This window comes from Alternaria postmessia, assembly GCF_024291825.1.
Source record: "Alternaria postmessia strain BMP 2775 chromosome Unknown scaffold_164, whole genome shotgun sequence".
NCBI lineage: Eukaryota > Fungi > Ascomycota > Dothideomycetes > Pleosporales > Pleosporaceae > Alternaria > Alternaria postmessia.
The window spans coordinates 22,305-36,971 of record NW_026260237.1 but is presented as its reverse complement, the minus strand read 5'-3'; the positions used below and the strand labels follow the sequence as shown (position 1 = coordinate 36,971).

The 14,667-nt window shown below is 53.5% G+C and overlaps 3 protein-coding genes across 3 annotated transcripts; 1 reads left to right on the top strand and 2 right to left on the bottom strand.

Annotated features, from left to right (window-relative positions):
- Positions 1-1,892: 1,892 nt before the first annotated feature.
- Positions 1,893-7,033, bottom strand: J4E82_011091 (uncharacterized protein; the record flags this gene model as incomplete). The annotated part of the gene is made up of 2 exons (XM_051737301.1): positions 1,893-2,439; positions 2,496-7,033. The coding sequence occupies 2 exons, from the start codon at positions 7,031-7,033 to the stop codon at positions 1,893-1,895; spliced, it is 5,085 nt and encodes a 1,694-aa protein (XP_051582949.1).
- Positions 7,034-9,009: 1,976 nt separating this feature from the next.
- J4E82_011090 (uncharacterized protein) lies at positions 9,010-10,854 on the bottom strand (the record flags this gene model as incomplete). The annotated part of the gene is made up of 2 exons (XM_051737300.1): positions 9,010-9,065; positions 9,117-10,854. 2 exons carry the CDS (start codon positions 10,852-10,854, stop codon positions 9,010-9,012), a joined length of 1,794 nt encoding a protein of 597 aa, XP_051582948.1.
- Positions 10,855-12,197: 1,343 nt separating this feature from the next.
- J4E82_011089 (uncharacterized protein) lies at positions 12,198-14,350 on the top strand (the record flags this gene model as incomplete). Its single annotated transcript, XM_051737299.1, has 2 exons — positions 12,198-13,790; positions 13,847-14,350. The coding sequence occupies 2 exons, from the start codon at positions 12,198-12,200 to the stop codon at positions 14,348-14,350; spliced, it is 2,097 nt and encodes a 698-aa protein (XP_051582947.1).
- Positions 14,351-14,667: the final 317 nt, after the last annotated feature.

The following is a 14,667-nucleotide window of genomic DNA, read 5'->3' as shown; positions in this document are numbered from 1 at the left end:
CTTTGGTTACAACGATAACTCTTTTCCACCTGATCATTCCGTACATTACCTCACGGACTACCGCTTTAGTCTACCTCGCCTTAGCACGGACCGAGCCTAGAGGAGTATAGCCTAACCCCGTGTAACACCAATCCTTTTGTGTCAACGCTGACGATTTCAAGAATTCGTAAGGAAAGACACATATGCCTGCTTCTACTCGAATGGGTTGGCGAATGATGCAAGGTGTTAAATGTCGGGGATCATCCCGAAATTGAGTAGAGCTGAAGGCGACTTGAGGTGGGAACAGGACTGCAATCGTACAAACAGCGTTGTTGTATACTGCAGACATCAAATTCGCCTCCGCTGTCCAATCATGTTTGGAGTCTTGTATGATGCAAAGCGAATCAATCCACAAGTACCTAAAGCCGAGATGACGGGTGATTTGGATGGCTTCGGCGAAGATACTTGGCAATAATTCTAGTGGTATGATCTTCTCAAACTCCTGCAACGTTGAAGCCGTCAGTCGAAGCTGTTGTGAAGGATTGGTACCCCACATATGACTAAGAGCCAGGTATTCAAAACTATCGATGGCTTGCAGGTTGCACCGCAATCTGACGGCATTGTCGCTGAGCTCGAGAACCCTTGTCGGTCGCCGACCTTTCGTTCCAAGTCTTGAACACCAATTGTTACACCGATCGTGCTTTGAACGGCAGGTATCAAGCCATCTTCGAATTTGGACTAAGTTGTCCTTTGATTGACGTGGAACGTGCTGTGCCATGAATGGAACATCGAATTCGTCGTCTGAGGATCCAATACCTACGTCAGCTCAGGCATTTGGATGCAAAAGGACATAGCTCACAAGTGAACGACTTGATGCATATGATCTGCAAGCTTCCGGGGTCGCCGTTCAACAATACATCCATATACAGCAGGGCTTCATAACCTCTGGATTCCCAAAGTCGAAACGTGACAAGATCTTGTGATACTGTGTTATCGAAGTCTTCCATCCCTGAACATACAATTTCGCAGAAATGACAAGACTTTCGATATTTCGCTAACTCTCCCAGCATGCACGGCTCGAGCTCCCTACCCGTGGGATCAAAATCACGCCTTTCTGGAGACGGAGTTTCGTCAAGCCACGCATATACTTCCGTCAACGCATCGAACATTCGCTGACATCGTTTGCAAAGCCGATGAAGTGGTACTGACCCCTTCGGATAAGAGACCTCTTGCAAATCATCAAGCAGTTGATCTTCCTCGACGGAATCTGGGGCGTCTTTGGCCACATCGCATTGACCCCCCAAAGCGGTCGTATTCTGGTGCGGAGCAGTCATCCTCGTCGAGTAGAAAGGCTAAAAGGGATGCGAAAGTCGCGTGGAATGTGCAGAGCAGATATGCAGCACACGATGCTGTGGACGTCAGGTAGTAGTGGATAGCTGATTGAGTAAGCTGCAGGACAGGCTGGGTGGGGTGACTCGTGGTCGGCGTGTGCTATCCGACGCTAAACTACACCCTTGAGGTACTCGCTATACCTGATAGAGACAGTATCCGACCGTAAGGCAGACGCTTCAAGAATACAGCACGTCTCAGCAGTGAACTTGAGTAAATTCCAGCTTCTTTGCAGACAGCTTCGACACGGCGCATGAGCTGTCACGTGACTAGCATTGGCAGACTTCCTTCCGTATATGTGGTCCTCGCCACCATCTCACGTACTTTAGCACAAGCATGGCTTATATATGATTCATTCACGATACCCTTACAAAAATGCACTGACAAAGTACAAATCCGCATCTTTCACAGCAAAGACCACGAGCCATGAAGCACGAGAGGTGAAGACAAAGGGTCGCGTAAGTTCATTGTTCCATCAAAGAAGACACAAGGACATCGAAGAGAAAATGCACCTCTCCTTCCAACTACGTCGTCTTCACATCCCCAAACCCGCGACTCAATATCCTATTGACATCACCACCATCCTGCGGCCCAGCACCAACATCCTCCACCCGATTCCGAATCAAATCCTTGATCTCTCCTTCCCTCCTCCTCTCCTCATTCTCCCTCTCCACCTCACTCAGCCCAGCCTCACTTCCCACCTTCGCACCCTTCCCCTTCTCCCTATCCCAGCCCTGCTGCAGCTCCCCGGCTGCTGCCTCCTCAAACCTGCGCTTAACCCCCGGATCCTTCTCCAGAGCCTGGAAGACATCCTCATCGCTCGTCCACCACGCCGCCATGCCGCTCTTGACCGCCAACTCAAATACCATGACACCCAAGAGGATGAGCACGAGAGCAAGCCACCACGACCAACTCGCGCCGAAACCACGCAAGAAAGTGTCGCGGACGTAGTAGATCTTGTTTTCGGGGTTGTACAGCGATGAGAGGATAATGTTCCAGAGGAACCAGCCGCCAATCGACAGGATGAGAGCGATGGCGTTGGTCGCAGTCTTGGAGTGCGTTTCTATGAACCTGTGGGGATATGTTAGCAAACCGAGTCCTCCTTGGGGGAACGGGGGGATACATACTGCATCTTCAACGCAATCAACCACACCGCTGCCGTATACGTAATACTCCCAAGAGCAAAGATGGAGTTATCCTCCGTCCACAACGCATCCCCATACAACCCCAACATGACGTAATAAACCACCATGGCCTCTGCACTCGCCATGAACATCCACGCCAAATAAACGCGAAAGTTGAAACCACCGTTGCGCTGCCCAATCGTATACAACTCTGGCACCGCCAACAGCGTACTCGCGCTCAAATCCTTTTCAAACACGCCCATGAAGATGACGGGTAAACTAGTGAACAGGGTATTGAACATACTCAACGACCATGACTCATACAGACTAGTACCCGTATACCCGACCTTCATTTGAAACAGCGCCTGCGTGAGGTAGAAGAGTAATTCCTTCCAGAACGTGCCGACGGTATACTTGCACGTGCGGATATAATTCCACCTGCCATGCACCAGCAGGAGCTTAACGAGGAACCTAAACTGCGCGATGCTGTAGTCTGAAGTGCGGGCTGCTTGGAGACCTTCTTTGCCCGTGATGCCGATACCGACGTGGGCTTCTTGTATCATGGCGATGTCGTTTGCGCCGTCGCCGATGGCGAGGGTGATTGATTTCCTGACGCGTTTGCGGATCGACTTTACGAGTTGGGCTTTTTGGCTAGGGGACGCGCGACAGCAAATGACCGAGTCGGCGAGGATGGCGAGTTCGTGGAACAGCGTGTCGAGCAGGTCGTTGTCTGTGATTTTGGAAAGCGTTTGGCCGTCTACGACTACGACGGAGTGGGCGACGGTGCCGGCTGTCATGGCCGTTATGGCGGAGCTGATGGCTTGTTCGACGAGTCCGGTTTCGTGGTCGAGAACGGTGACGGTGCTGAATTCTTTGATGAGCCGGCACGAGTAGCCAATGTTGATGGCGGTTTCTCGCTTGTCGCCTGTTAGCATCCACATTTTGATCTTGGCCCTGCGCAGCTTGTCAATCGCCTCCGGTACGCCCTGCTGCAGTTTATCCTCGATAGCGGTAGCGGCACATAGATCGAGGTCTTGTTCGATCTCATCACCTGCTTCTTCGATGAGTCGCGTCCGGTCCACGAGACTGGTTGTTGCGTTGAGGTACCCTTTTTTCCAGGACTGGTACTCGGATTCGTGGAGGAAGCGGTAGCCGTAGAGCAGGGTTCGCAGACCTTCTGTGGCAAACTCGTTGATGTGCTGGAGACAGCGTTCGATGACCGCGGTGTCGTCGCCCGCAATGCCTTCGTCGACCATGGCTTCCATGTCTTCCCAGCCAATCTGCATCGAGCTGCGTGCTGATGAAAAGGCCATGCTGAAGCGGTCCAGACCTGATTGGCGGGGTGTCTGTGTTGGTGTCTGGTACGGCGTATCTTCATCGAGAGACGACATGTCCATGCGGTCATTCTCACGCTCACGTAGCCACTGATCCACTTCATCTCTCGCTGACACGGAACCTCCTCTGCCCACACTGGGGGCGAAAGACGGGCGGCCCAGATTCAAACTAGCCCTCGCAGCCTGACTGAGCGTCATACTCCTTCGGCCACCAACGCTGCTCAGACGACCAGCCACACTACTCCGCCGCTCAGCATGTTCACTCATACGCGCAATCGCATGCTGAGCCTCCATGCTCTTCCGGATATTAGCCCGCCGCTCAATCTCGACCATCTTCTTGTTCGCGAGCGTAGCTAGCTTCAACCGCTGCATGACGATAGAATCTGCGCCCTTACAAATGATGCATATGCGGCCATCTGGGAAGCGGAGAATAATCGACATGCGCTTTCGTTTGCTCGAGAACTCGATAACGTCTAGTATCTCGTAGACCTCTGAGACAGACTCGCCATCGGGTCCCGTCGGCATAATCTTGAGGGTGATGGTATGAACGTCGCGGTTGATGAGTAGGAAGCCCATGTCTTGTGCTGCTTGTACGAGGGCGAGTTCGTCTGGAGAGGAAGCCATGAAGTGTGTCTTACCATCCTCCTGAATCTCAGGCAGACAAGTGTGACACAAGGCTAGGGAAAGAAGGAACATCCTCGCTTTCTTCGAGAACGGCGTATGAGGTTTCCTCTGGATATACCTCAGCATATCCTGTGTACGCAGCTCGCGGGACGTCTTTCCCGGTTTCGCGCTCGATCGCCAATTCGACGGGCCGCCTTCCCCAGGGCTTTCCAACTGCTCGACTGTTTCAACGACGGGCTCCTCGCCCGCTACATCCTTGGCGGATCTCACACTCTTCCTGTTCTTCACGGGCTGCTTCCCCTTCTTCCTCGTCTTGTGAATCAACTTCTTCTTCCCCTCTTCCTTCAAGTCTGCATCATGCAACCAGCTCACGCCCGCTACACTCAACTTACGGAACTTCATCGAGTTATCCGTCAGCGTGCCCGTCTTGTCCGAGAATATATAGCTAATCTGGCCCAACTCCTCGTTGATGGTCGACGTGCGCGGTTCACACGGCGTATCGGAGACGGGATCGTACATGTCGATATCCGTATGTAGAAAGAACATTTGCGCCAACTTGACGATTTCCAGACTCACGTAGAGAGACAAAGGAATCATGGTGTTGAACATGATGATAAAGGAGGTGAAGCTGGGGAAGAATGCGACAGAGGAGCCACGTAAATACCACATGTCGTCTTCGTTCCTCTGCCAGATCTTGTAGGCCACGGCATTGAAGATTGACAAAGCGATGACGAAGACGACGATGAGGATGACGATGCGGTTGACCAGGCCTTGGAGTGCTGGCGCTTTGATCCTAGGGTTCTTGTTCGAGTTCATGCGGATGCGACATTCTTCTCCAGAGTAAATGACCATGCCAATCGCATCTGGTGTGTTTCGCAGGATGCTACCTCGGAAGATGATCTCGCTGAGTGTAAGTGGCGCTTGCTTCCCGTCGACCACGACGCGTCCTTCGAAGCTGTACAAGTCTCGGTTGGGATCCTCGACAACGAACTCGGCATCGGTTCTCAGGACGTCTTCCTGGTCTATAATCGTCTTGGAAATCGAAGCCGTCGTCTGCTTGCTTTTCAGATTCGTCTCCCCATCCAGCGCCATCGTCTCAACAAACGCGACATTGTTCTCCCCGTTGGTATGGAGAAGTGCCAGATCAGCAGGCGCAGCGTCGTTTCTCTCAAGCTTGATGACATCTCCAACGTTGATATCCTGCCACTTGATCGTCTCCCAGCGCAACCCCTCGGACTCTGGTGAAACAACACTGCCACAATCCACGGAGTGGTCTTTCACTCCACCAACAGCAGCAGCGACATTGGACACACGACTTGCTCTCAGGACCTTTGCTTCTCTCTTATTCTCCTCCTGGTCCGCTCTCCACCGTCTCAAATCGTCATACCCTTCCTTTGCAATACTCAACGTGACAAAAAACAGCAACGGAACAATCGTCGTAAACTGGCCCGTAGTACTCAGCCCGGGTATCATTTGCAGAATCGAAATCACCAAGAAATAAAAGTTTGCCAGTTTGGAAAACTGCGCAACCAACTGCCGCGGGATAAAGTTCCATGCCGAGTAGCGGGTGGATCGGATCCAGTTGCTAGTGTAGGGTTGGGAAGTGCGTTCGTCGACGAGAGGTTCGGTCGAAGGGCGAGTAGGGTCGAGGGCGATGTGCCGGCCGTCCTTGCTAGGCGGCACGTCTTTTATCCTGAAGATGAACTTGCGAGCTTGTTCTGCCACATCCTTCATCTCCCTGACCAAGTTCGCTCTCCGACTCGCCGTCTTGCGGTTCTTCCACGAGGCATAGGCCGGAAGCGCGATTGGCCCTTCTCCCAGCTTCTTATTGGAGATATCCGAGGCTGAACTCGCATAATCCAAATGCTCGGGTGTGACAGTGATGACGGCATCACCGCTTTTGGGCGACGAAGCATAGCCGCTGGTGACTTCTGCGTGATGTCCCATTCTAGCCTGCGATTGCGATCTTCCAATCCCTTCTTCCAACTCGATATGTGTATCCTCCTCTTTTGTCGTATCGTGAACGTTCTTCCGGAACAGTGCGCTGCGGAGCGAGTATCCGCGGTTCCTTGACGTCGGCGACAGCGGTGATCGATTGACGGCATTGCGTGGGGAGCGTGAGGATGAAGCTTCAGCTTCAGCCTGCGCCAGAGCCAGATCTTGAGGAGAAACTTCGCGCGTATTCACCGTCAGATCTGGTATCCCAGGCTTCTGCTTCTCGCCGGCGCCTCTCCCAGCTCGTGTGCTCTCATCCTTGCTATGTGCATTGCGTTCGATGTCAGTCGAGAACCGTACTCGCGGTGACTCGTCGGTTGTAAGGCGCGCAATGCTCGGTCGCGCCGCATTTTCTACGGCTGAAGTCCTGGAGCGTGGCTCGTCTCTGGTATTCTCAATCGCATACGGTGTGTTTGTGTTTGCGCCTTGTGCTGCGCTTCGTGTCGTTGGTGCGAGATCGTCTTCGTCGTGCGATGCGGAATGACGCCTTCTTATTCCTCCCCCGACGTTCCCTCCTCCACTCGCATCCCCACCTCCACTTCCGCTACCTCCAATCCCAGCATTCGATGCATCGGGCGCATGCGACATGGTATCCAGTCATTCCCCTATACGTCGTGTGCGATTGTTGTCCTTGGGCAGCGACAGATGGTGAGCTTCTAGCCTTGGGGGAAATCCCCAGCCTTGCCGCAGCACACGGGTCTAGCGGCTTGTCCAACACGGGTATTACGACGTCAATGCCTCTTGGTGCGCCTTGGAAGCGATGGAATTACGCGGCGTCGGCGACACTGCACATCGCAGCAGATAACGCTGCTTTGCGCCCAACACACGACTGTGGTGATGTGAAAAACAGCTGGCAATCCCCAGTCCTGGTGGTTCAATCCGTCAGTCAGTCCATGCGCCAGCAACGCGGGCTGGGGGAGGAACATGGTTCAGCTGCTTCTGCCACCCATGCAATCAACCCAGGCTATTTTGGGATTGACGTGGTATATCGGGCCAACTCCGCTCTCACTCCACACCGGGTGGCCGCTATGCCCACGCGAAGTGCGTTGCCCCTCCATGTGGGCTGAGGGCTTGCATATGCGCGAATGCTCGGGCGGTTCCCCAGAATCATGTCTGCTTTTCTTGTAGCTTAGACCAGCCGGATCAGCAAAAAAGGAAGACCATCCCCTGTACAACGCCATCTATGGGGCGCGCTCAGCCATAGGGCAGAATCAGGCACCTTTCCTGACAAGCGCTCTATTTGCCCCTCTGCAGTAACACAATAGTGATTCCAAGATCTTGTCTTAAGATACCAGAATTACTCCCGAGGTTCTGTCGTATCTCTGGATATCATTATTAACATCCTAGAAAAATCTTCCTCGTGTTTAGCAGGAGTGCAGCGTGGTAGACAATTTTGTGTTTCTGTATTCTATGACCCGAGCCAGCGCAACCGTCCAACCCGCAAGTGACCAGAACCCTAGCCGTTCACCTGCTCAAAATATACTCTATTTACACACAGCAGGATGTCTGCCACAAATCACAGCGGTCCTACCATCCATACAGCCTTGGTACTCTCCATCCAGCCCAGCTCGACTTCCCCCCATCCACCCCCGCCCACCCATGCATATGCACGAATAGCTCAGCCGCTTCCCCCAAAAGTCATGGCTGCTTTTCCCATAGTTCTGATCAGCAACGCGGCAAAAAAAAAAAACGAAGATCCCCCGCATACTTCCAGATGCAAGTGCAGGTGGGTAAAAAAACGCCTCTTTGGTGGCTGACACGCCAACGCAAGTCATATCACAGGCGATCGGCTCTGGGACAAGAACAGCCAGTCCTGCTACTGCAGCGAACATCATCATCACATTTGGAGTTGAAAGAGAGTGCGCAGCTGCCAACGTTACCCACCTCCAATCGGCCGCTAGTCACGTGACGGAGATGTAAATATAACGAGAATGGTGAGATTAGAAAATCTATGGAGAGTTTGATAAGTCGCTACTTCAGTTGATATTAGAAAGAACTTGGTCCAAGGGCGTGCTTGAAGAACATGGAGTAAAGAAAAGAACAAGGCTATACCAATACAATTCTTTTGAGCCATTTCAACTGTACACCATGCATACACACACTCACACGCACACGCACACAAAGAACGCAACTAAACTGACTATACTTTGCTCCCAGAACCGTGGCCCTTTTTGAACCAACCTATGCTAATAATGCTGCCGACTCCCAAATGATATGGTATAGTTTCGTTGCCTCTCGCTCTCTCTGCCTTCCCACACCGTCTCTCCCCTCCTCTCTCCAAAAGTGATCCAACGCCCTTAGATTTCCTCCTCGCCCTCCTCGCATTCTGTGGTATCCGGTGTTCGTATCGCTCATTAAGTTCTGAAAGATTATGATTGGAAATAAAGGGAAAAAGAAAAAGAAAGGAGAAGACAGGAACATAGAAGATGAAGAAGCCCAGCGCCATGCAATATGCAAGCCAGAAAACATTTCCGACAACAAAAAGGATGATATGATTGGTTAAAGGAAACTTGAGAAAGACAAAGGGGGAGGGATTATAGAATAATGCTTTCGTGACCCCCTCTTCAACTCGCAGCAACACACCAGTGCCGATGAAAAACCCAAGCACTCTTCTGGCATTCTTTACTGCAGTACTTTGTCCTTCTGCAGCGGCGGCACTTGGCAAACTGACGGGTGTATTCTTCCCATCGGCCGCACTGGTAGTATGCACACTGCCTGATACCGCCCCTCGAGTCGTCTTTCCGACACAGGTTGCGCATAACAACGCTTGCCCAGTACTGCATGTCGGATGTGTGGTGTCGGACGGTGAATTGCTCAACGAGGGGGAAGATGTTGAAGTCATCTGGGAGTTCGTATTCTTCGAGTTCTTCTTCCTCTTCTTCTTCTCCTTCTCCTCCTTCTGCGGACGCCTTTGGTGTCTTGACTTCGCCGTCGAGGAGCTCATCGGCAATCTTTAGTTTGGGTACGAGATGGGATTTCTGGAAGTAAGTCCGGAGGTTGCAGTATTTTGACACGTAGGCGAGAAGCTGGAGGGACATGAGGACGTCTTCGTCACGAGGCATGGCTGCGAGCACACTAGCTGATGCATTACGTTCTTGCTGGTACCGTGGTAGCCAAGGAGGCGGCGGGTTGGTGTTTACGACGTTGATAGTCGGTTGCATAGGAGAGAAGCCAGTGATTGGGTTGTTGGGCGGTGTGTTGGTGGGGTTGATTAGACTTCCATCGAGAGCAGGACGGTGGGTAATGTTGAACGTCTCGTTGTTCTCATCTGTGCCTTCTGAAGGGGCAGCGATAGGAACCGGTGTGTTGCCAGCATCCAGCATCTCTGCATTATCGACAATGTCAGCCATGTTGATTTCATTATTCTGTATGCCGACGATTGGCTCGTTTACAGACGGACCAGCCGCTGTGGCAGCCTCTGCGGACATGTCATCTTGTTGTGCCTCCAAGTCCGACTCTCCTGATACAGACAATTGGTGTCGGATGGATGGGCGGCGACGTGTTCGGGCCAGCCCCGCTCTTGGGCTTGTCTGGCGTGCCTGTGGGGCGCTCGGGGTTGTCGGTGACTCTGGTTGGGAAGTGATCTCCCCTTGCAGGGCGGGGAGCATGGAAGGCAGTCGATCAGCATCTCGCACCGGCCGTAGCGCAAAAGCATCGGGAGCTGGTTCCATGGAAGGTAATGCGGTGACCAATGGCTGACCTAGATTACGCGTGTTGTTGCCGGGAGCGCCAAAGAGCTGTGGCCGCCCTTCGTGGCTGCGATGGTGGTGGTGGTGGGCAGGTCGACCACGTGTAAATGTCGTCCGCTCGGGAGGAGAGCTCAGTGAGAATGCAGGAATGGGGTTCGCGTCGCCCAGAGATTCGGCTGGCTGGGGTATCTCAATCGGAGGGGGTATGATGCGTCGTGTTCGATCAGCTCGGTGTCCGGAGCTTGACGCAACCTCGCCAGTCCGCGACGAGTGGTGTCGGCTCGATGCACCGAGACGTGCAGACTTGTGGATTTCGGCTTCGGCTCGTGCCCTCATCTTGTCGACGACCTTGATGTAGTTGTCGAGAATGGATGCGATGACAGGCACCATGTCGGCTTCGACGACACGCGTCCTGACATTCTCAGAGCCACGCACGCCGATGTTGAAGATGCACTGGAAGGCCAGGTTCCACTTCCACATGTCCATCATGTCCTTGCTCCGGCCCTCTTTGAGGATGCATATCAGGCGTTCGATGCCGCCATCGACGGTGAGAATGTCGCGTATGCGTGCCGAGGATGTGGTGAGGTAGGCGAGGTGGTTCAGCGAGTTGATGAGCGGGAGGGTTGATGTGCAGTCGAGGGCGCGGCGGTCGTAGAGGGCGGTGGTGATGCCAACCGAGGCCTTGTTGGCGTTGGGGATGCTGAAGTTGACTTCGCGCATGTTTGGTGCTGTGCGGTGCCGTGGATGAGCGGATGGGAAGGAGCTGGGCGGGCAGCAGCCAGTTGTTTGTTGTTGGCTCCGGCTCTGACTGAGGCTTTGGAGGGGCCCGTGTGGTGGTGGTGGTTGAAGAGCCGCTCGAGGGTGGGAGAAAGCCGACGGGGTCGTATCACACGACTAACGACGACCGGACTCGGGCGAGACGGGGCTGATGGTTGAGCAGCCAGTCAGGCAGGCAGTGATGGGCAGCGCAGAGGGATGGCGATGGTTGTCGACGGCGTCGACGGGAGATGAGGCTTGTTTGCTGTTGTTAGGGGGACCAGGATTGCTTCACGGGCGCTGGCTGGCTGGGAGGCAAGAGCGCTCTCTCGCGTCGCAGTGGGAGGCCACGCAACACTGGCTGTGGTGGGCGACGTCGTCTATGGGCTGTCGTGCTAAGGCTGGACTATGCTATGTTGGATGAGGCTGTCGGCGATGAATGGGGTGTAAAGAGGCGGTTCGGGTGAGAGGTCATGGGCAGTGGAGCAGCTAGTCCCACAGTTAAGGATTGGCACGCCCGCCCAGAAGGGTAGCCTCGAACCGCTAATTTCATGCGCTACGGGCAAAGAGAGCACCGAAATGACTGCTCACCTGCCTTTGACACCGGAGACAGCTTACCTGCCTATGTTACTGGAGACAGCTTACCACGCAGTACTCCCAATGATTGGAAATACAGTCGTCTTCAAGTGACAGCCCGACAGTCATCTCCCCGACGCCCAAGCACTTGCGCAAAAACTCACGCCACAGGTGGCGCGCTTACCTCTGCCAATGCCATGTAGCCATGAAACCTCTGCACCCACAGCTTTGCCAGCAGACTGTCGCTATTAAAGGCTCATCTGCAGCCGCCTGCATGATTCGGCGCCATTCTCGAGGCTGCGTGGGGCGCCGGCCGACTGCACGATGCTGCTGACAAAGGCGCACCTCTTCTTCGGCGCCTGTGTCACCACGAAAACAGTAACTCGGCACGTCTGACTAAACACCTTTCTGAACGAGATACATGTCTCCTTTTGGCTGAATTGCACGCCTTCCGATGTAGATATACGTGTATACAAATCACTTGAATTGCTCTGTGGGGTGCAGGGCCTTTACGCAGCTGTCCCGTAGTGATGGAGTTCATTGGGCACATGAAACTTCTCCGCAGCCCAGTGGTTGTGATTCCACAACCTGTCTGCAAAGGAGAAACCCCAGCTCTCAACCAATTCGCGCGTCGCTACCAATGGCTGTCGCATTCTATTCTTCACTCTCGTTAACCTGAAATATTCGCCAGGATTTTTACAGCCCAAGTACAGCAGCAAGCAGACGTCGCCATGTCGTCTCCACACGAAACCAGAGTCCAAGACTTTGCATCCGCTCCACCCGCTCCCGACCAGCCAGAGCGGTCTGCCTCAGATTCGGCCGCGCCTCCACATTTGACCATCGATACACAGCTCGACGAGCAGAGACGTCGCGGCCGCTCTGCAACTGCCACAACCGCGACTGCGGCACATCCCAACCCAGAGGAACTCCTTTCCCCTGATCGCTTCTCGGTAGACTCGACCCTGCGCCGACGCATAACGCGCTCGCACACGGTAAAGCACTACAGTCCCCACCAGTCCCCTACGCGCCCATACCAGCACCAGGAGCCAGGTGCTGAGCCGGGTGTCGACACAAAGAACGAAACCGAAGCAGCCAACTACCACCACCTCTACGCGCGATGCCAAATTACCGTTGTAGACTTCTCCGACGAGCGCGTCGAGTGCCATGAACTGGACAATGATACACTCGAGGACTTTCTCAACTACCCAAAAGAAGACTGGGTGGCATGTCGGTGGATCAACGTCAACGGCTTGTCCTGGGACGTGATTCGCACCCTGGGAAACCACAAGCAATTGCACAGGCTGGCGATTGAGGATTTGATGAGCACCCAGAGCAGGACCAAGGTGGACTGGTACTCTGACCAGGCCTTCTTGCTCCTGACTCTGTCTAAGCTTGTCCGGACCCCCATGGACGAGGACTTCGAGAGCGACTCTGATTCCGACTCTGACGACAGCGAACGACGACGGCACAAGGCCCGATCACGGTCCCGCTCGCGCCATTCGCAGAAGAAGAAGAAGAAGCCCAAGAAGCCATCGCTGTTCAAGACGGCAAAGAATCTGCTCTTTCCCAAGAGCGAGGCCAACAAGCAGACGCGCCAGGATGAGATGATGAGCACACTAGACGGCCTGGAGAAGCAACTTGACGGCACGCCTTTCGAAAAGGTCAAAATGTCCACTCCCCCAGCGACCACCGCCGTACGCACTCTCCAACGATACCGCGGTGGTTACAACCTCGATCGGATTGTCTATCTCGAACAGCACTCGGCCCTCACCGAAAAGCACCTCACGGTTAGCGTGGAGCAAGTCAGCATCTTCTTGCTAGCCGACAACACCGTAATCTCCTTCTTCGAGCACTCAGCCGACGACGTCGAAGACATGATTCTAAAACGTCTCCGAACAGAAGACACCATCCTCCGCCGCAGCCAAGACAGCAGCATGATTGTGCAAGCCATCATCGACGCCATTGTCGATCTCGCCATACCCGTGGTCGCCGCCTACGAAGACGCAATGGGCGAGCTGGAACTCGACGTCTTGGAGGACCCTGAATTGCACCACTCTCAGCTCCTCTACCTGCTCACTTCTGAACTGTCTATCCTGAGAAATACCATTCAGCCCATCGTCTCGCTGATCAACTCTCTCCGCGACCACAAGGCTGATCCCATGGCCCAGGCTGTGCAGGCTATGACTATGAATTCGCATCCGTCGTCGAATAATCTCGCTACTCGCAAGACAATGTCTAGCATCAATATTAGTCCTTTGGCACACACATATCTTGGCGACGTGGAGGACCACTGCATCATGATTACGGCCAGCCTTGATCAAATGGTGAGTTCTTCTTATCAATCATGCCTAAGCCCGGCTTTGCTAACTTGATCTTGTAGCGTCGCGCAGCCGACAACCTCATCGACCTCATCTTCAACGTCATGGGCGCCTACCAAAACGAAAGCATGAAGATACTCACCGCCGTAACCATCTTCTTCCTCCCCTTGACTTTCCTCGTCGGATACTTTGGTCAGAATTTCGAACGCTTCAATGGCGTGCAACACCACTCGGACGCCTTCTTCTGGATCATCGCTGTGCCCGTCATGGTTATCACGCTGCTTGTGCTCATGGCCGATCGCATTGCGAGGAAGGTGAGGGGCTGGATGGGCAAGCTGAAACGTCGCGAGGCTAAGAGACGAGCGGTTAGGAAGGGGAAGGTGGGTGGGAATGGCATTTTGGGCGATGGGATTGGGTTGAGCAATGGATTGGTGGGTGGGAATGGATTACTGCGTAAGGATGGAAGTAGGGGGATGAGTCAAGCGCAAGGGATGAGGCAAGGGCAGGGGTTGAGGCATAAGAGGAGGCAGACTATGTATAGTAAGGGGAATATTGGGAGTTTCTAGAAGGACGTGTGTGCGCGTGTGTGTGCGTTTTGCATATATGTTGATCTTGTACGGCGGGATTAGAAAGGTGCAGCAATCACTTTGACTGCCGCGGTATGGGCATAGACTAGAGTTGTGTAATATATAGATGTTACAAGATGAACAGGTGTACCGTATACAGTAGACAACCTTACCAGATACAGAATCAACAGGCTCTATCTTGCAGCTTACATTAGCTCCTAGTAAGAGAAGCTATAAAGATTGATAGCATTGCAGACTTCAAGGTTTTTCATCTATATCTACATGCCTCTTGATACGCTTTGTTGTAGCATGAATAA